Source organism: Lissotriton helveticus, chromosome 7 (assembly GCF_964261635.1).
Source record: "Lissotriton helveticus chromosome 7, aLisHel1.1, whole genome shotgun sequence".
NCBI lineage: Eukaryota > Metazoa > Chordata > Amphibia > Caudata > Salamandridae > Lissotriton > Lissotriton helveticus.
In genome coordinates this window covers 517,652,470-517,672,933 of record NC_136068.1, presented here as the reverse complement: position 1 = coordinate 517,672,933, position 20,464 = coordinate 517,652,470, and the positions used below count along the sequence as shown (strand labels likewise).

Here is a 20,464-nt window from a genome sequence, read left to right as displayed (position 1 = left end):
TTTATGTTAGGCTCCTAGGTTACACCCACAGTTCGGTTACTGCTACATTCTCCCTCCGATTTTTACTTTACTGCACGGCTACGCCCAGTACAGAAACTTCAGCATTCCATGCATTATCACATACCCATGCATAACATCACACAGCATAAGTGCGCTTATGCAAAAATGAAAGCGAAGCAAACTTTGCTTTCAAATATGCCCATTGCTCATCAACAGAGCCATTTACAGTGATCCATATCTCTAAGTAACAATATTTTGGTTGCTTCTCCACTGAAGTATTGTTTATTCGACTACTTTTCACTTTGTTGCTAAATACTAAAACTGCTGATTTGCTGACCTTGATATTAATGTTCCTCCTAAACCCAGTTTTCAGTTATCAGGTTTATGTTTGTTCTCTCACCTTTTACTATCAGATCTTCCAGTACACTTGTTGTTGGTCTACCACTGGTGAATGTCCTCATCACCAGCTCATTTCCATTAAGTATATATTATCTGATGATATCTGTAGTGAAAGAGGCTACCACTTTCCACTAAAATGTATTTGTTAAGCCTCACAAAACAAAGGACACTGCGGTTGCAGGGAAGACGGTGTTTTGGTTTAAGTGGGCAATATAAAAACCATCAGTCTCAATCAGCGCATCTTTAAAAATAACAGTCTACTTCGGCATCCCAGCACCTGCAACTTCCCCAAGACTCCAGCAACATGACATGGGTAAGATTACACAGCAAAAGTACAGAGAAGCACAAGTAATTTATAACACACCTTCTATCCTTTCAATAAATTGTAACTATATTGTAAAACAAAGAAAAGGAACATCCAGAATCAAGGAACAGAACAGAGACAATAACAAGCCAAACTGATAAATATACACAACAAGCATTGGCATAGCCAATAGGTCTCGCCTTTGGGACCCTATAAGTGTTTAGCCATGCAACAGTTGATGTTGTTACACCAAGGATATTGTGCTGCATAACTAAATACTTATAGGGTCCCAAAGGCGCGACCTATTGGCTATGCCAATGCTTGTTAGGTCGAGCCTAGAGTCAGGGCACATGCTTGCCCGTGCCCCACTCTCTCGAACAATAGATAGCAACTAGACTCGGCACATAGAACAGCGGTAAACCACAGTGTGTGAACTCGGAAAGTTGGCTGCCCATATAATTTCTATACTTCTGATAAGTGGATTGCACTACCACTTCTACTGTCAGCATCAATTCCCCTGCCACCACTACAACACTACTCAACCCGCCTCAAAATGAGATCTGGTAGGTTAAGAGGCAAAGTGCCAGCCAATAACCAGGGAAAGCAAGAGCCTATAGCAGAAGTAGCATCAAAACGGCCAAACGTGCAATACTGAAGTGCTCCTCTGTAGCAAATAGTAGCCTAGAAAGCAGTCTACACACAGCAGGTAATCCACACTGCAGTGATATTTTGGAAGTACATCAAACCATGGAAGGGATCAAGGACCTAATTGAACAGCCCAAAAATTCAAAGATTACAGACTTTTTAAAGTCCAGCACCAGCGGGGAGGGAACTTGTAGAATCTCAGCATAACCCTGTGATAAATACTGTCCAACACCATAGGATTGACTCTGACATTTTTGACATACCGAAGATTTCTCAGACTAGGCTTTATTCCTTCTCAGCGTTCAAGGTCAGCAGTGCTAAAGAGTTTAACCCCCCCCACCCCCAACTTCTCCGACGAGACTAGGAAGGGTGATTGGACAACCCCTCCCGGGGGGGGGAGGGGGAAATAAACCAAACTGTGCAGGTCGATCAACATAACAGATGTTCGCAACTCATGAGTAACTCCACAAACATGTGGGCTGCATTTTCTAACTCTATGCAGGTGACAGTTATGGCCCTCAGGCATCATGCAAATAAAATGGATGTTCAAGTGGATTTACTTAACACCATGGGAGTTTTAGTCTCAGGAATTAATTACTATATTCCCTGATCATGTATTCTAACAAACCACCTTAATGATTTTACCATATGTTCATGTAAGGAGGTGGTCGATAGATTAGCACAACTGCCAGTGATTATAGAAGAAATTATGTGGCAAAGTCAAAACCAACCTCCCCCGGGGGGCGCCCAGTTCAAGACATCACTAACTACCACACTGGGTGGGACAACTGATAGTAGTCCGTTGAACAGGAAAACAGACTGGAAAAACTGATCGTCCAGAGACTACGGATGCAAGAGTAAGCAAGAGAGAAACGCATATTGGGCAAAGAAGAGATCCTAGCGCACACAGGGACATGGTGCACACTCTGAGCCCAAATCAAGACGAAACCCACGCATTGCCCAACATGACAAAAGGGAGCGGAAGCATGCGTGGAAGGGGTAGGAACAAAGCACGCTCGAGCTACGCAAGCTCCACAAGCGTAACCTTAGCCTCAACACATGATGGTAAAGAACATAAGGGGTCACACAGTTTGGTAAAGTGAGGAAGCCAGGAATAATCCCAGGTTTTTGGGTTTCGCACTGTGCAATTCAGAAACTAGATGTATATGCTTTGCTTTCCTATACCCTCATTACCGCCAATGCCCTCCTCAGCCCGACCGCACCCCGCTAGCATTATTGCAGTTGTCAGTCACATCACGGACCTCACCTTTTGGCCAGTGGTAAAATGTTTGCGAGTCTATCTAGTGCCAATATTCGGTTTCTTTGTAATGTCGAGTGGCGGTTTCAGAAACACCGCAGCATCATAACTTGTGTTGGGACTTACTGACGAGAGCATATGCTGTCCTGACGTCAGTCGCTGCTCACTTGGACCTGCACCTTCTGTAAGCCTTCGCCGTGTGCTTACATCTGGGTGGTCACGTCCAGGCTGGCTGATGTTGTACGGTGCCATCTTTTTTCTTAATTGTGAGTAACGGTTTTGTCTCATGCACATGTTCATTACTGCTCCACTTTGTGCATCATACCTGTTGTCGCTGCCTTTAGTGATTCTTTGCACTTGCTCGTCTTTGCCTGTAGTGCTTTCTCGCACTTGGCTGTCGCTGCCTTTAGCGCTTCTTTGTACCTGGCTGTCGCTGCCTTTTACTCTTTCTGCTTTGTATGGACGATGGTGTTACGCTGTGGCACAGTATCTCTTCTTTCAGCCTTACCAGTAGGACCTTCACCTTCTTCGAGGGCCTTGTAAGAGCTAGTGTTATAAAAACACGGGTCAACCCAAGAAGTCGCTGGGACCTGGGCAGTATAGCAGTACAAACAAAGTGGTCCCAGTTTATAGAGAACAAATAAAGACAATCAATTTTTATTGGTTATTGATTGTCTTTATTTGTTCTCTATAAACTAGGACCACTTTGTTTGTACTGTTGTAAGAGCTAGAGCAGTGCTTTGACTCCACTTATGCCAACCGTTAACTGCTTCTTGGGATGCATGTGGCGCTCACAATTAGTCTTCTGGACCTTAGCAAACTCTCAGGGAGAGCAGTTTTTTATCTTCGGGCATGTACTCCTACTCGTTGCCATTTGTCGCGTCCTCCCAGGTCTGGAGCATGCAAATAACCATGCCACACAAGGAGCTCTGTAACAAACGTCTTTATTCTTCCACATGCAACCGTTAACTGAACACACTACGTCATAAACTTTATTAACCACACCCAGATAACTCCCAACTGATTATGTAATTTTGTAAGGAGCCCGCTGAGGACCACAAGGGTCCCACTGCACATGATCACATAACACTGCAGCACCCAGGATCTGGAACAACATCCCTGAATTGATTAGGACAGCTCCAGCACTCCTCTAGTATAGTAAAGAGTTGAAGCCTTGCCTCTTTTAAGTACGGTACTTCACAATGTAGTGACAATCCAATAACCAGCTACCTTTCCTATCAATTGTTGACTGTATGTTTGCTTTGCACCTGTTCATCCCTAGGTTCACGCTATACAAATAACCACACACATGTTAGGTAGTCATACCCTGCTCCTTTTCAGGAGACTTAGATATTCGGTTGCCATCCATTTCATGGATTTATTTATTTTGAAAGACTACCAAGTCATTTAAAAGCGGGCCATACTTCATGGAAAGCAAATGATCCTATTTTTATCATCTTTTGTGATGGTCGCTATTTGCCTTGGGATGGAGTAGACCTATTATCTGCATAAAAGCTTGAATCCATTTATAGTTACCAATTTGTATGTTCAGGTTTCTTCTTTAACCCAGATTATAATTAATTGGAGGTATAAGTCTCACAGTAACTGATGGCCTACTGGCACATATGTTGGGGGTTCTGTAATATGCCCACACACTTTTGTTAATGACTATAAGGGCCAAGATAGTCGGAATAACCTGGTACAATTTTAATGTGGTATCTTTGAATGGTCTCTTTAAGTTTAGTTTTCCAGCTAAATGGACTCCTATATATGAGGAAATTTGTAACTTAATGAACTTTATTTTTGTATGACTAGAGTGTTACTCCCAGCTTTAAAAAATTTAGAAACATTGAAGGGGATAGCGACAGTTGTTGTGCTCTGGAGGTTAATTTCCAACTATTTGAAATCAGCAGTTCCATATAAACTCAACTGTGCAGCCTTCATTTCCTCAAAAGCATCATACATGTTTCTCTGAAAGGTCTTTAGCTAAATTAAGCAAATTTGAATTCACAGATTCCTCTGTTCTGTCTAATAATAAAACTGGTGACTTTGTTGGCTGATACTCTTTGCTAATGGGAAACATCAATATCAACATCTTTGCTACCTTCAATTTAGCGGATATGGACATATTGTGGGACAGACAGCAAATCTGGTGTATCATGACTGGCATGCCTGGTTTGCTATTGGTCATAAGAAACCTGCACTACAATAATTGGGCCCAAGTTGAGGTAACAAAGATTGTGTTAGGCTGCCTTTTAGATTCCTATTGGGCAATTTGCATACGGTTGTGCCCTGCGCCAGTCCTTTTTTTAGGGTGACTTCCCTGCTAGAGTGTGTCTGTGTCTTTAATTCCTTTTCATCCAAGATTGATCAATTAGATGGTGGTCGCTTATTCTATGCAAGTGGTTAAGTACTGATACGCTATACTTCGCTCGAAGTATACTGAAAATGGTTACCTTGGAATTCATGTTAATTGTTTGGTAATCAATATTGATTAAACCAAAGTCCTGTTGTGCGGTGGAAAGAAAAGACAACAATTTCTTGATAGCTTTCCAGAAGGAAGATGGAGGTGATCCCGAGGCACAGGTAGCTTTGTATGACCTCTTCCTGCTACTTGTTGGGGAATTAGCATTGGAAAACATGTACAATATTAAAGTTTTTGTCCGTACTGAGAGAATTTTATAGATTATGATGCTCAATACAGTGGCATCTCATTTTGCTCTGTATCAAACGCTTTGGAAAGTATTACTTTTCGAACTTAATTATTTTAAAGAAAGAGTAGATTTTGATTCTTTTCAAAGTAGTGTTATAGTGTAAGTTGTGTCATTCATCAAAGTTCGTAGCCCAAGCAGTTAGGCTTAAATCTGGATCTGATTGCTTGATCAGTCCAGGCACAGTGAAGACTGGGGAAGTTTATATATTTGTTGGATGACTACTGAGGATTATATTAGAAAATTTGCCAACATAGGAAGCTTATTCCAGGATTATTATTGTCTTTGGAATGCAACGTTGTTAATTGTGTTGCACCCACTTAAGGACTCAGAAGTATTTTTTTATGGAAGCCATCTCAGACATAAGAATCTGAAATGAACTAATTTGTTTTAGTGTTGGACCAAATCCAGGATGGCAGATCATGAGCTTTTATGGTAAAGCGAAACCCAGACAAATTTTAACTCCTTTTTTTTTTAAGTTGAACTATGATATGCAACTTTTATTATTTTTTCACCAAAGCGTCTTTAGCTTCAGGATTCAGAGAGACCATTGCTTGTAAATATCTGCCTTTATAATGTTGCTTTTGAGTTGGGTCATTGTAATTTATAGTAAAAGCTGAAATTGCAGAATGTACGCTAAAGACATAATGAATTGTTAATTAAGATATTTCAGTACATTATAGTACATTAATAAAAATAATATATTTTATTTGGGCATCTGCCCTGCAAACATATTCAAAACTGAACAATTGATCTAAGCAGACCTTTCCTTGTAAGCCATGCATCATTTGTTTTGCTTAGAATAAAGCAATAATACAAACGTATTAATCGGAGGTAGACCAAGGATTTAAAAGGTGTGGCATTTTATCTCCTCGCCCATTGCTATCTTGCCTCGCTGTTTTATGTATGATGATATTTTGTCTTGTTACTTTGAATCCCAGTAATCCCTAATCTTTCTTTTTCTGTCTAGATTCTGTTAGTGCCCTCCCAGAACCACAGGATCTTAAGAAACCAGTGACTGCCCAGGAGCGGCAGCGGGAGCGTGAGGAAAAACGGAAGAGACGACATGAGCGGGCCAAAGAGCGGGAGAGGAAACGGAAGGAGAAGGAGCGGAAAGAGCTGCGATCAGCGACTGGTTTTGGGGGGCTGATGCTAAGTGAAAATGACAAGAACCTGCTAGAGCGTTGGAGCAAAATGATTGACCAGAACCACACTGCGACATCCAACCGTAAGCCTGCAGCGGCCAGTGGTGCTCCAGCAGGGCTAGGTGCATCCAAGTGCAAATCCCAGACCGCCCCCACCTTGGAAAATGGCTCCTGTCTGAAGGAGATCTTGCGCCTAAGTGGCATGGCTAATGGCCTGCAACCACCAGGCAAGGTCCAGGAGCCACCGGTGCGCTTCTTGGGTTTTGCAGAGAAGATAGTCACAGGCACTCAGGGCATCTCTCTTGTCTCTGTTGTGCCAGATAAGGAGGTGATCCGCCCCCCAGTTTTGGGGTCCTTGCCAGCAACCTTGGTACAAGCAGTCCCCAGTTCCAGCACTAATGTGGTCCACTATTTCCCTGCACAACCTGTAGCATTCCCCTTGACAGTTGCCCCTCCCACGCAGTGCCACAAGATGTTGCCTCCCAAACCACAGTGCCTACCAACATCCAACCAGGTCTCTGCTGATGCTGGTGTGAAGTACAGTTGTGGGCCGATGTTTCCCCCGGATTTCAGGGCCACTACTCTTAATTCTTGGACAAATGTGAACCAGGCAGCGCCAGCTAACCAGTGTGCCAAAGACTGGCCTATGAATGGTCCTCCTGCTGCCCGATTGCCACAGCCAATTCTGCATGCCAAGGAAAGTACGCACGCTGCTAAGAACTGCATTGTTGTACCTCAAGGCACTAGCACTGCTGCTGTAACCATCCCAGTTGCAGCGCTACAGGCAGCAGGGGTCTTCAGCCTGGGCACCTATGCCCCCAAAGTCTCTCTTACAGATGAAAAAAACCCACATATTTCAGATCAATCAGCCTTCCTCCAGAACCCTGATCTACAGAAGGCCAGCTTGGAACCATCACAAAGCCTCAATGCCACACCTCTATGCCCACCCAGTGCCAATTCTCACCCTGGTATACTCTCCCAACTGGAGGGTCTCGCCCAACAGCCAACTGCATCAATCGCCTCCCATAAAACCCCCAGTGTCAGCAGTCCAGATATCCACTTAGTGACCCAGCAACTGTCAAAGTCTCAGGTAAGAGCCCTCTCATTCTGTTCATAGCAACATATCTTTGTGTGGGGGAGGACGGACACAGTGCAGTCCCCTACTCCTACTACCTCAACTTCTAGTTGCCTTCGCTTCATGTTTAGGGCATTTTATTATCATAAATTGTATTTGGTTTTATTAACTTTGGCAGCTTTAGATGTTTTTGATTGACAAATTTTGATTGTTTTACATTCTTCTTGATGGCTACTGAGAGGTCCCTACAGCATCACCTTCTGGTTTATGTCACTTTTACACCTTGGTGTATTTGAAAGGTTAATTTTCTCTCTATACTCCTTCCATCCATTGGTTGAATTAAGAAGGGCGCTTAAAAGATTGAATAGCATCCTTTGGGCATGAGCTGATGGATTTTCCATAGACCCTGAAAACATTCACAGGAAACACTACATCCTCTGTTCTTAAACTTCATCAACAGGCTATTCTGATATGCTGCCTTGGTTTGAATCTTTTGTTGTTTTTCAGCTTCTTTGTTTGAATATTTGCGACTTTTTAAGTTTCGCCTATGCTCTCCTTTTTGATAAACACAGCGCTTGCGAAATCTCTTGTACGTTTTTTAAAAAAACTCTTACAATTTGTTGCTTTGTGATCACTTTTATTTTCTTGCTTTTCACTGGTCAGCAGGTTTCACTTCCTCTTTCCTCTTCCTGACTTTCTGCTGTTTCCTGGAGCATGAACCAAATGCAGTTTCTGGTTGGTGGCCAGTGTCCTTCTCGAGGCACTTTTTAAATTTTAGCACCTTTCTAGCACTCCCTAAGAGTGGCAGGTTTTCCAACTGTCTCTCCTCCTCTCTCGCACTCCTTCCGCGTTGTTGCTTGCAACCAAAACCCCTCCCCTGCATTGCTGCTTACACCAGCCCCCATGCATGCTTGCCATTGTCAGCACAAAGTAAACATTCAACAGATTTTAGCCACAGTCCAACGCACATGGTTCTGTAGTTTGTAGACCCATTGTGCCACTAAAAATACGTTGGTGGTGAATCAGAATATGCTGTGGAAAAAAAGCTGTTACTACTGGATTGAATTAGATTTCAATGGTGACGAGGAACCATCACAAAGTATTAATCTGCAGCTGTTTCTGTGGTTTGGATGAATGGCGGCTGTGTAATCTAGGAAACTGTAAAACAGACTGTCACCATCTACTTTACAAGTGATTTATTCTTAACTTAAGGCAGGTGTTGCTCGCAGCTTTTTTTTGCTATATCGGCATCAGCATCTCATGCTCTTTAATCAGCCTGTGCAGTGCGTTCCGTAAAGTGCGGAATGCTTTAAAATAAACATACAAATACTCTGTGGCGCCTGCTCCGGGGAAGCAGTAGTGGGACAGGGGTAAAAAAATAAATAAAAGGACACGTACCTACCGGCCGGCCGCCGCCTCTCTTCCATCCTCTTCCTGACTTCTCTGCAAGCAGGAAACACCCAGGCTCCCCTAAGCCAATTGTTATCAAAGTTTATCGACCCGCAAGCTCCCTTAAGCCATTGGCCACTGTTACTACTTTTGGAGGGTGGGATTGGATGTAATTCCGGCCTCAGGAGTACTTGCATTTTTCTCCCTAAACATAATTGGGATGAAGCAGATGAAGATATTCTAATCATATACGCAGGGTGTTTCGTATTACAAGGGTGGCACCTCTAACACTTCTTTGCCCATGCCTTTTTTAGAGCACCCTCTCAAACTTTTTTATCCCACTTACAGTGCTAAATAACACCAATTTGCATGTAGGCCCCATTGCTAAAGTGCTTCTGCGCTTGAAGAATATTTGCATACACTTCCATTTCTACCCATGTCATAAGTGCCAACACACCTGTCTCAGCAGGGCGACTCACAATTTATTAAACCATATTCAGCTTTATTTTTGCTGTCTCCTCCCTAAAATTGCCTCCAAATCAATGTAATTAAAATAAGTTACTCTGATTATTTTTTTTATGATATATATGTTTTTTAAACGTCCCTATTTCTTGCTTTCAAATGTTGGCATTATACCTTATATGGTGTTTTACTTGCCTGTGCTCAAGGAGAGAGCAGGCCTGTCTGGAAATGTGTTTGTACTGAAAGACATATGTACTGGAAGTACCTATGATTCAAGTGCAAATTTCAATACTTAATAATACTTAATAGACAGGACAACTGTACTTTCCTGATAACTTGCATAGGTGTAAAATGCATTTGGAAAAAAACTAAACTATTAACAAGTCTAACAAAATTAATCTGGCATCTTCCGCTTACTTTGGGAGTGTTGTAACGTGGGGATCCAGTGAAATATGAAGGTCATCTCCTTCGACATGCCATCAACTAAGCACTACGTTTACAGCTTTAGGCATGTGACTTACAAATCTTCGACACCATGCTTTTAAGTCTAATTAGTTTAACTGAAGCCAACAGATCCATCAACATTAAATGCATTAAAGTGCTTGGTGCGCGGCTCCCTTGGCTAGGTTTGACAGCTCCCCGGAGAGCAACGTCGCACAGTTTGGGAACCACTGCCCTAAGCCAATCACAAAGCCACTGTGGTTGGGCACTCAGATGGGGAAGGGAGCCTGGGCATGATCTCCACCCAAGCTGTAATGCAGACTGGATGTAGAACATCAAAGTGCTCATGACTGTTTAGTTAGCCCAAGACGGCTAGCCAATCAGCCCAGCCCTGCAAAACTGTCTCAGCATTGAACATACTCTTCTGGCAAATTTCAATGAACTGTACCTTGTGAACAGATTTAGTAGAAGGAAATGGCTCAAGTCTGCACTCTGCTGGTCACATTTAATTGCAGCTACTTTAAATAATTTATTTGGTAAACCAATCGTCGAAGATTCTTCATTAGGTTTTGCCTACACAGCACTTGTGAAATCTCTTGTAATTATTATATTTCCCCTGCAGAGCGCTTTCAAAATCTCTTGTAATTAAAACAAACGCTGGCAAAGTCAATAGATTTCGCCCATGCAAGACCTATTGGCGTTGTTAATGTGTTTTAGAGATGTTGCACAGCAGCGCGGACTGCTGTGTAGTATGACTTAAAGTAAACAGAAAACCGCCATGATGCCATCAACGCTGCTGTGCAACATCTTTCAAAAACATTGACTGCGTCAATAGGTCTTGCAAAGGCAGAACCGGTTACCTTTGCCAATGTTTGTTTCGTAATGTTTCTGTGATCTAAGGTAGAGCTTATTCAGTCCTATTGCCATGCTTTTACATATCATGTGTTTTAATTACATATGGGCATTTAAGGCCGAATTACACATAGTGCCCCAGGGGTGCAACAAGCGCCTGCGTCTGCTTTTTGGGCACTATGATAAAGAAGAGGCCGCAGACACTTGTGCTGATAGCGCTGACGCTACATGTGCGCCAGCGCTATCTTCAGAGGGCATTCCCTCGTTGGCATGGGGATATGGCCCCACACAAATGAGGGTAACCCAGTCACTCACTGCAAGTAGACCTCTAACCTTTCTTCAACGTGTAAGCGGGTTGCTGCCTGCACAGAGAAACACAGAGTGCCTTTATAGCTGCTGCTCAATATTTCACTGAATGCGCTGCCCCAGAGCAGCTCGAGTTCGTGAGTGCCTTGAGAGCTCCATAGTCATTTTAATAGGGTGCACTGTCCCTGTTTTGGCCTTGCACTCCTGCTTAAAGGTGCATCGCGGTGCAAACAAGGGTCCTGCTGCAAGCCGCAGTAACCATGATGAGTGGCCACTAGTCAAAAAACGTTGCTTGTTATTCCTGCAACAAAATGTTTTACTCTTTACTCCCGAAACAAAATGTTTTACTCTCTAATGTTTACAAAAGGGCATTGTAGTAGAAAGATATATAAATATACAAAATTATTGCACACAAGCCCTCTATCCCCCCGACGATAAAACTACTATTTAGTACTGCCCTTTTGCCAATCTCACTGCTGTATGCCACCTTGATCTACCTCTGTTTGCAAAGTGGCTTGGAGCATCGCTCACTTGCATCCATTTTGCTGTTTACAATGTAGTATCACAGAATATATCTAAATCTAAATCCCCATTATATGGCAGTCACTTCTTTAAAAAAAAAAGTCTCCCTATAGAAATGGAGGTGGGGGGGTTCATTACATAGTACCTTCAGCGCCGGGAGACCCTGTTGAGGGTGATTCATTGCGCTTAACTAGTATAGAAATATATATACAGCTGGCCGCTTTCCTCTCAGCTGAATCCACAGATGGTTGTTGAGAATTGTGTTTCCTCATGGCAATTTCAACAAACAGCTTTGCGGATAAATACCTTGTAAAATGATATCTGCTATTTACAGAGATGGAACTGGAAACCCGAAAGTTTAGCGCCGTTTTTGTCTCTCACCTACATGCACTGTTCTAGCTGCAGTGCTAAATATGGTCCTTGGATGCTTGTTTCCAGTCCAGGGAGGACCTGGCTTAGCAGTTCGGGCTGGACTGTTCCCATGAGGCACAGGGTCAAGGCTGGTTTGCATATGGCCATGTCTGAACTGGGGTGGGTGGAGTGCACAAAAAGATGGATTTAGGCCCAGATCTCTGTACTGGGGTGAATGTATGACATTGTTCTGCATTCTGTCCATCACCTGTTGTTTTTGCATTTGTCACCCCGAGTGGGACGGGTATGCTGAGACGTGAGTCCTGTGCTCTCCATGCCACTGGAATCAAGCTATCCAGGCTGAAGAGGGCTGATAGCCCGAAACCGGTCCTTGGATGCTTGTTGCCAGTCCAGGGAGGACCTGGCTTAGCAGTTCGGGCAGGACTGTTCCCATGGGGTACAGGGTCAAGACTGATTTGCATATGGCTGGGTTCAAACTGGAAAGGCATGGTGAGCAAAAAAACGATGGATTTAGGTCCAGATCTCTGTACTGGGGTGAATGTGTGACATTGTTCTGCATTCTGTCCATCACCTGTTGTTTTTGCATTTATCACCCCGAGTGGAACGGGTATGCTCAGACGTGAGTCCCGTGCTCTCCATGCCACTGGAATCAAGCTATCCAGGCTGAAGAGGGCTGATAGCCCGAAACCGGTCCTTGGATGCTTGATTCCGGTCCAGGAAAGACATGGCTTGGCAGTTCGGGCTGGACTGTTCCCATGAGGCACAGGGTCAAGGCTGATTTGCATATGGCCATGTCTGAACTGGGGTGGTGTGGAGTGCACAAAAACGATGGATTTAGGCCCAGATCTCTGTACTGGGGTGAATTTCTCGTGGAACCAGAGAAGCAGGCAGTCCTACGTGATACACCAGGAAAAGAATCACTAAACAGGAGGACATGAAGTGTATGCCTCTGGTTCTGCTACCTTAAGGCTATATATAAACAGAGAAGCGAGCAGTCCTTTGCAGATAAATAGCGAAACTAACGCTGACACTGCTAGGACAAGACTTCGGCGTCTCTGGGTTTTAAAATTAGAAAGAAAAGAAGCAAAACAACATGGAGCATAACAATTCTGGATAGCCCATACTTCATGCGCAAAAGCTTATATTAGCAGGAGCACTCTATAGGCAGCTTCAACTTGTTTTGCGGTTTTAACAATTTCTACACAAATACCGAATAACATAGAATCTGAAAATATTTTCCTAGCACGGACTCCCAGGGCAATTATACCGACCCCTGAACCCTGACAGAAATCAAAACGTTGTCTTGATAAAGGTGGAAAGAACTTTGAAATACCACCGAAACGCGTCGACGCTACACCAAGTATAATTCATGATCTCGACATCTTTTGCTGATAGACAAAATTATGGTGTACATAGCTTAGGTGTTTACAAACGGGTCCGAATATACAATCAGTATTGCATTATTCTATGTCTTACAGTCCTTTCTGTCTTTTGTGTTTCAATCTTGCTGGCCAATATTGAATGTAAAAACTTTTTTATGGTTTTAGTTGTGTGGAGTGGGATCCTTCTGGTCCACTCTTCGTTTTAAAAAAAAACTTTTTGTATTCTCAATAAATTGTAAGAATTCTTGACTTAATTTGTAATTTGTAATTATTTTCTCTTGACCCTTTGGCTCACTTCATCTATCCACACCCAAGGGAACATCCTGTTTTACTGGGGTGAATGTATGACATTGTTCTGCATTCATTCCATCAACTGTTGTATTTGCATGTGCTCTCTGAACAGGGCAGGGGAGGAGTGGTTTACCCACTCATAAGTGTGCACTGACTGTGTGGACGGCCCACCATGCCCACTTTCCCTGTTCTCCTTGCAGGCTGCATTACAGCCTGCATGGAGAACATGCACAAGCCCCCATTCCCTGGTTGAGCATCGAACTAGGATGCTCAAAATCAATCACAATGCTGCAGTATAGCGTTGGGATTAGTCAGTGGGACCTAGCTGTGCTTCATGTTCCTCCAGGAGAACAGGAGCAGAGATGCAGGACCCAGCGGCAAAAGGAGTAAAACATTTTTGTTTATTTACTTTTTTGTTATTCATGCCCTACCGCCTCGCCGCCCACGAGCCATGCCGGCCGCCACTGCTGAGGAGCTCTCACTTAAAGTACATTACATCTCAAGGCACGCTATACAAAGGTACTGTTCATTTTTGTTTCCCTCAGCTTCTTCCCCCAGGACCGACGCAGAACACTTCCATGTGCATCCATCTTGTCCCATGCACCAGCTGGCACGTGCAGGCCCTACAGCAGAACTTCTCTTTTCATTGGACCCAGCGCCAGGGCAGCCTGTCCAACTTAATCTGGATCTCAAAGGAGATCGCTCAGGACATACGGTGGTGGCAGTCAATTTGCAACCAGACTTCTATCCACTCACTCATCCTTCCCCACCTAGCTTTCACAATTTACGGTGGTGACCGACACATCGTTGTTGGGTTTTGTGGGGTGCAGTGGCTGGGGTATCATCTGGGAGAGACTGAGATCAGAGTCCTCTAGCCTCCAGCCGAGCACCAGCTACACATCAATTGTTTGGAGCTTTGGTAGCATGGTTGGCCCTGAAAGGTTTCCTGCCAACCATCAGGGAGGGGCGGTGGTGTTGATCCTCATGAACAAACATCACTGCCATGTGGTACTGCAATAAGCCGAACAGTGTGTGGTCATGGACCCTGTTCCAAGAGGCAGTTCATATTGTTTTAGATAGATGCAGATCTTCCTGACAATATGCAGTATTAAAATGTCTGTGTGCAGCAGTTTTTAGCTGGAACCTTACAGGGACATGCATTCCACCTGCAATGGAACATGGGCCTTCTCTATGCGTTTCTGCATTACCTATTCTACATTGAGTTCTGAGAAGTCTGGACTGACCAGTCCCAGGTCATCTTGATAACCCCGAATTGGGCCAGGAGAGTGTGGTACCCAGGGATATTAAATATTAAACATGAGCGTTCGCCTTCTGGGCTGGCTACTTCTTCAGAAGGATGCGTCTCAACAACAAAGAAGGATTTTGCACCTGAATCTCAGTAGCCTACACTCCCATGCGTGAAACCTGAGCGGCAACATGTGGCCTCCTTCGAATTGCTGCCTGAGGTAGCGAATGTTACCCCTTCACGTCTAGCTTCTAGCTTCCCCAATAAGATGCATTTATGCTGGACGATGGGAGCAGTTTGTGCTCTTCTGTGGATTTCATCATCTTGACAGTCTACAGGCCAAACTGTCTGATGTAATGTGTTGTTGTTGGCCCAGCAAGGCCTTGCATGCAGCAGGTACAATTAAGGTTACAGGTTGACTATTTCAAACTTTTTATGTTTGCTCAGTCAGCCTTTTCTTTTCAAATGTCACGTTGTGATGAGTTTTCGGCAAGGTCTACTCTAACTCGCATGTTTCCCCGAAGTCATTTTTCAGGCCTCATTGGGATCTCAATTTGGTCCTCACATTCCTTATGTGCACGCAATTTGTGCCGATGCGTAGCTTTTCTAACCACAGCTGCAAAATTATAAAGTGCTTGAGCCTTTGAATAATATTTGATCAACTTCGTGCAAGAGAGCTTTGCACATTTGGCATTTCCCTCTGATGTAATGGAAGTGAAACAAGTGGCAGGTACTGTATTTGAATATAGCTGAAGACAATCTGTAATTCATGGGTTTTGCCTACCAACGTGCTCAGGTAGGCCAAAGATAGTGTTCAAATAAAATTAAAACATGGAGTCTGGTGTTAAGGCTTTACATTACTCAATGCCAAGAGGAAATCTAATTTGTCTTTTTGGTGAGATAGTTGGCGATGTGTGTAGTGTAGAAAACACTTTTGCAGTGCTTGTATCCAGACTTGCCCCTGAGTTACCAATGAGCTCACCTCGCATGATGGTGGCTCAAATCTTACATTACTTTTTCAGATTTTTCTAAATAACCTTATATTTTATTAATTCTACTGTCAAACGTTTCTTTGATCCGTCCACCCCAAAACCAGAGGGCCCTTCTTGGCTATATACAAGTTCCTTCTTGATACCCTTGTCTTAATCTTGAAACAATGTTGTTTTGCTATACCCTTCTAAATTAATATCCATGGGAAACCAGTATCTTCAAATTAGCATTATATCAATTTCTACCTCACCTGTTTTTTTTCTACACATTGGTTTCCTACGTTTTCCTTTCCCCTTCATGTTAATAATGAATTTGTCTTCAACGTTCACTACTGGCGTTTCGTTGCCACTTTTGATGGAATAACTTTACTCTCTATGCACTTTATAGTATACTTATTTCCTCTCCAAGATACTTTTGCACTTTGCTGTGCTACAGGAAAGTGCAAAAGTAGAATTTCTGTCCATTGGTTTCTTCAGATTTTACTGTGATATTTCTGTGTTTATCAGTATTTTTCCTCATTTCACATACCCAACTACGTCTTTTTCAGTGTTGGCACCATGAACTTTTATTGCTTTGGCACATACGTCTGCTGATTTGGCCTATATATGAGCATGTATTTATATAGCATTCTGCCACCAGGGTATCTTGGCCCTATGCTAAACTATGTTAACAGCACAGAGAATGCTACGATACAGAAATTAAAAAGAAAAGTTTTAAATTGCTTTTTAAATTTGAGTAGGTTGGGTTCTGATGGAAGGGCCAAAGGAATTGTGTTCCTTATTCTGGCAGCTGCCACCGAGAAGGCTCTGTCACCCACCCTAGCTACTCTGGTTCTCAGAGTCTTGACCAGGTATTGACTGGATCAGAAATTCCATGCCATTGAAATGTATGTATGTATGTATGTATTTGCATACTTATATAGCGCTTCACTGTCACCCAAAGCGTATCCTGGCGCTTTGACTCAGCATAGCCGAAAACCACCGATGCAGAAATCACACTGCTCTTGGAAACAGGTGGGTTTTCAAACCTCTCTTAAAGGTTAGAAATTCACCCTGACTCCTCAGCAATATCGGGAGAGAATTCCAAAGTCTAGCAGCCGCAAAACTAAACGACCGACCTCCCATCCTTATCCTCTGGACTCTGGGAACCGTCACCAGACACGCAGAGGAAGAGCGTAGGCTCCGAGAGGTAGAGTACCATGAAATGTATTAGCCAAAAATATGGTTCAGCCCAAATTTAGGGCATGATGTATTTGATATTGGAACTGCAGCTTTAACAATAATTCTATCTTAAATCTGTAGCCAGTGTAGCTGCATAAAACTGGCAACGTATGGGCTTCCTTTGATTCGTTAGAAATCAGACCTGCTGTCAAATTTTTAACAGTTGTAGTTCTATCAGAGCTTTTGATGACGTTAAGTATATGTCTTTTCCACAATCCTATCAGATTGTTTCATTATAGTTATGACTAGAGAATAGAGAGCTCCTGTAGGAAAGGAAGTAGATATTTAAAAAACATTGTAATTGCCAAAAACACGTTTTGGCTTTGTTTGCTACTTGACTTTTCATTTAAGATCATAATCAATGATGATCCCAAAATTTCTCCCTGAATTTGCTGGGGTGGGGCACATTCCCATATTGTGTGCGGTGGGGCAGTGAAGTAAATTCAAACTGTTTGAACTATTGGAGATTAACAAAAGTTCCGTTTTAATTGAATTTAATGTTTGATCTTTCGTGGACCATCTTGTGTGAAGCAGAGCATTAACAAAGTCCTGACAGCTAGAAAAGGCCTCACTTGTGGATTTCTTTAATATGAACACAAACGGTGTATCGTCTATATACATATTGAATTAAGCCTCGTGTCCTGAAGTGCCTGTGCCAAACGGTACAGATAGATATGTGGGAAGTGAGGCACACCATAATTAAGTGTTCTAGGCTTGGCACAGAAATCTGAACTTGCCACAGTTTGACTTTTTTCGATGAGAAAAGACTGGATCAGTTTAATGCTGTGCCACAATTAGCAGTTTAATCCAGAAATTAGAATCATGTGGATGATGGTGTCAAAAGCAGGGGAGAAGTTGAGAAGAACAAGTGCATCGACCTCTCCATTATCCACTGCTCTCCTAAGGTCGTCATGGGTGAATACCACCACAATCCCTGTATTTCACCTGGGTCTAAAACCTGCCTGGTGCCAATCCAGGAATTTATGGTCTTCAACAAACTTCAGCAGTTGGAAGCATGCCCATTTCTCACTAGCTTTTCCAAGAAACCACAAAGCAAAATGGGTCTAATTACTCAGGAGTTTAATGTTGAGATTTGTTTTTTCATCATCCTCATCATAACTTTATTTTGATCACACAGATCTACAAAAAGTACACAGCACACGTATAAAACAGATATATAAAAACATTGTCAGATAAATATGTTAAAAAAACACAAGGCACAACAACACTGAGAAGAAAAAAGTGCTTCATGCTAATGATTTCCCACGCCCTATCCACAATGCAAACCAAAATCTTGAGAGGCCAAAAACCATTGCTCTTTGAGTGTCAGCACACTAGATTCTCATCACCTCTAGATAATGGCCCAGGCCTGCAAGTCTACATAGCGGGAGAATCCATTTTTAGGTCGAGCTGATGTTGCATTCATGCGAAGCATGAATGCATCAGCTCGACAACTTATGCTGCCCGTATTTAGGAGAGTGGACAGCTACCAGACGCGCGCTTTGACGAGGTCGGGTTTCACCTCGGGAGCGAGCGTCTGATAGCTGCGCATGCGTGGTGCAAGCCCTGGCTCTCACACAGACACAGACAGCCCCCACCCCTCTGCATGCACGCACGCACGCACACACACACACACACACAGGCGCGCGCATGCACACGCAGGCATACGGCACACATACAGGCACACATACAGGCACACTATCCCCTACCTCGCATTCTCTCTCAATCACACACAGTCACGCATGCGCACACACTTTCCTTCGCCACACACGCACACACGCGCGCACACACTCCCACCTCCCCACCCCCCCAGGCATACACACAGGCACGCACGCACTTCACATCAGCCCTGGGCCCCACTCACCGACTGCGCTCTTCCGGCGGGGCTCCTCACGGCGCGGCGCGTCTCATCCTCTAAATCGGGGCTCCCTCAGGTCAGAGGAGCCCCGCAACAGGCGCCACACTCCTCCTTTTCCCCGGCCCCCTCCTGGGGACCCGGGCTACCCCGGACGTCAGGGCGCTCCATGCGCCGGTAGCTCGCAGCTCGCGGACCTCGGGAGGCGGGACTTCTGGTCGGCCGCGAGCGGATTGGCCGGCCGGGCAAGAGCTTCCGGGTCGCCGCAAGATCAGCTTTCAGCGGCGCCGGCACACGGAGCTCGCTTCTCCAGGCTCGGACTGCCCCTGTGACTTGGATTTTGCCCACCAGGACCGTCCGAGGGAAGGCGGTGAGGACTCGTTTTTAAAGGTAGTTGTATTTGTGATGAAATGCAGGCTGTGAAGACAAAAGTTCCACAATCGGGTGCCTGAATCTGAATGTCTCACTCCACATGTGCAAGTATTAAAGCAACCGGATAGCAAACACAATCACAGTCATATGAAAACGAAGGAAGTACTTCAGAACATGGGTAACAAAAATATTTTTTTTTGGATCCATTTCACAGCGAAGCCTGCAACACATCTTCCTGCCAGCAGGTCTCCCAGCCTGTTCCCAACCCGTAGTTATCTGTCAGCCCTTCTCCCAGCGCACAGCTCTCCGAGCCCATACCGTTTCCTGGCCGCACAGTTCCCTTTCCCTGTTTCTGCCCACATGTCTCGGTCTGCACCCCTCCATGCCTGTACCTCTCCCCGGCTGCTCCGCTCCATCAACCTTCGCAGCCCATTGCTCTTCCTGCCCACACATCGCCATACATTTTCAGCCGGTTCTGCCCTTTCTTCCCTCCTCCTCCTTTCCCCCCTTCACCTCTACCCTGTGCTGTCCTGACCTACTCCCTTTTGTACCTCAGCCCCAATGCCTGCTACTCCCAGCTCCATTCACCGCGCCTTTTCGCCTCCTTCCTCAGGTAATAATAACTCCTGCGTCACATAGCGCTTCATAAAGCGCCGCTGCCATATCTAAGCCCATGAAATAAGAGAAGGTAAGAGATGGTACTATCAGTGAGTGCTACTCTCCGGTTTACTTTGAAAACATGGTCACACAACTCGGGGGTTTCCTGCAGCTTGTGTTGGGGTCCTCCAGCCTCAGTGACGTGTGGGCGCCCTTCACTGGAGCAGGCTCCCAGGGTCACACACTGACGCAGCGCTTGCACTGCTGCGGGCACCGAGGGTGCTGCACTGACTGTGGTGGTGGGCCTGGGCCAGGCCAAAAAATAGCCGAGCTTGAGTTGTGTACTTCCCTCAGATTCATCCAGTGTTTTTTTAATGACCTTTGAATCCTCCTGGCATGCGGCTTCCTGTGTTTCAGGGGGAGGAAGAGGGAACAATGGTGGCTGCGGTGCTCTTACCTCACTTTTTCTCAGAGATAGAGGCTCAGCTTTATCTCGTGGGCTAGGTGGAAAGTCTTCCCCAGAGAAGGCTCCGGGGACCGGCCTCTCAGACACACACTGGCTGGTGGTGGTGGAGTTACTCTACGCCCAGAGTCTAGCCTCTCAGACAGAGTCAAACACGGCCTCTGTGG

At 44.5% G+C, this 20,464-nt stretch overlaps 1 protein-coding gene across 2 annotated transcripts in view; it reads left to right on the top strand.

Moving 5' to 3' along the window:
* The window catches only part of MAPK7 (mitogen-activated protein kinase 7), a 79,410-nt gene that overhangs the window by 46,828 nt on the left and 12,118 nt on the right, over positions 1–20,464 (top strand). For both annotated transcript variants that reach the window (XM_078652556.1, XM_078652555.1), the window contains one exon: positions 6,288–7,552. In XM_078652556.1, the coding sequence (XP_078508682.1) occupies positions 6,288–7,552 (1,265 nt within the window). The remainder of the gene's footprint in view (positions 1–6,287; positions 7,553–20,464) is intronic.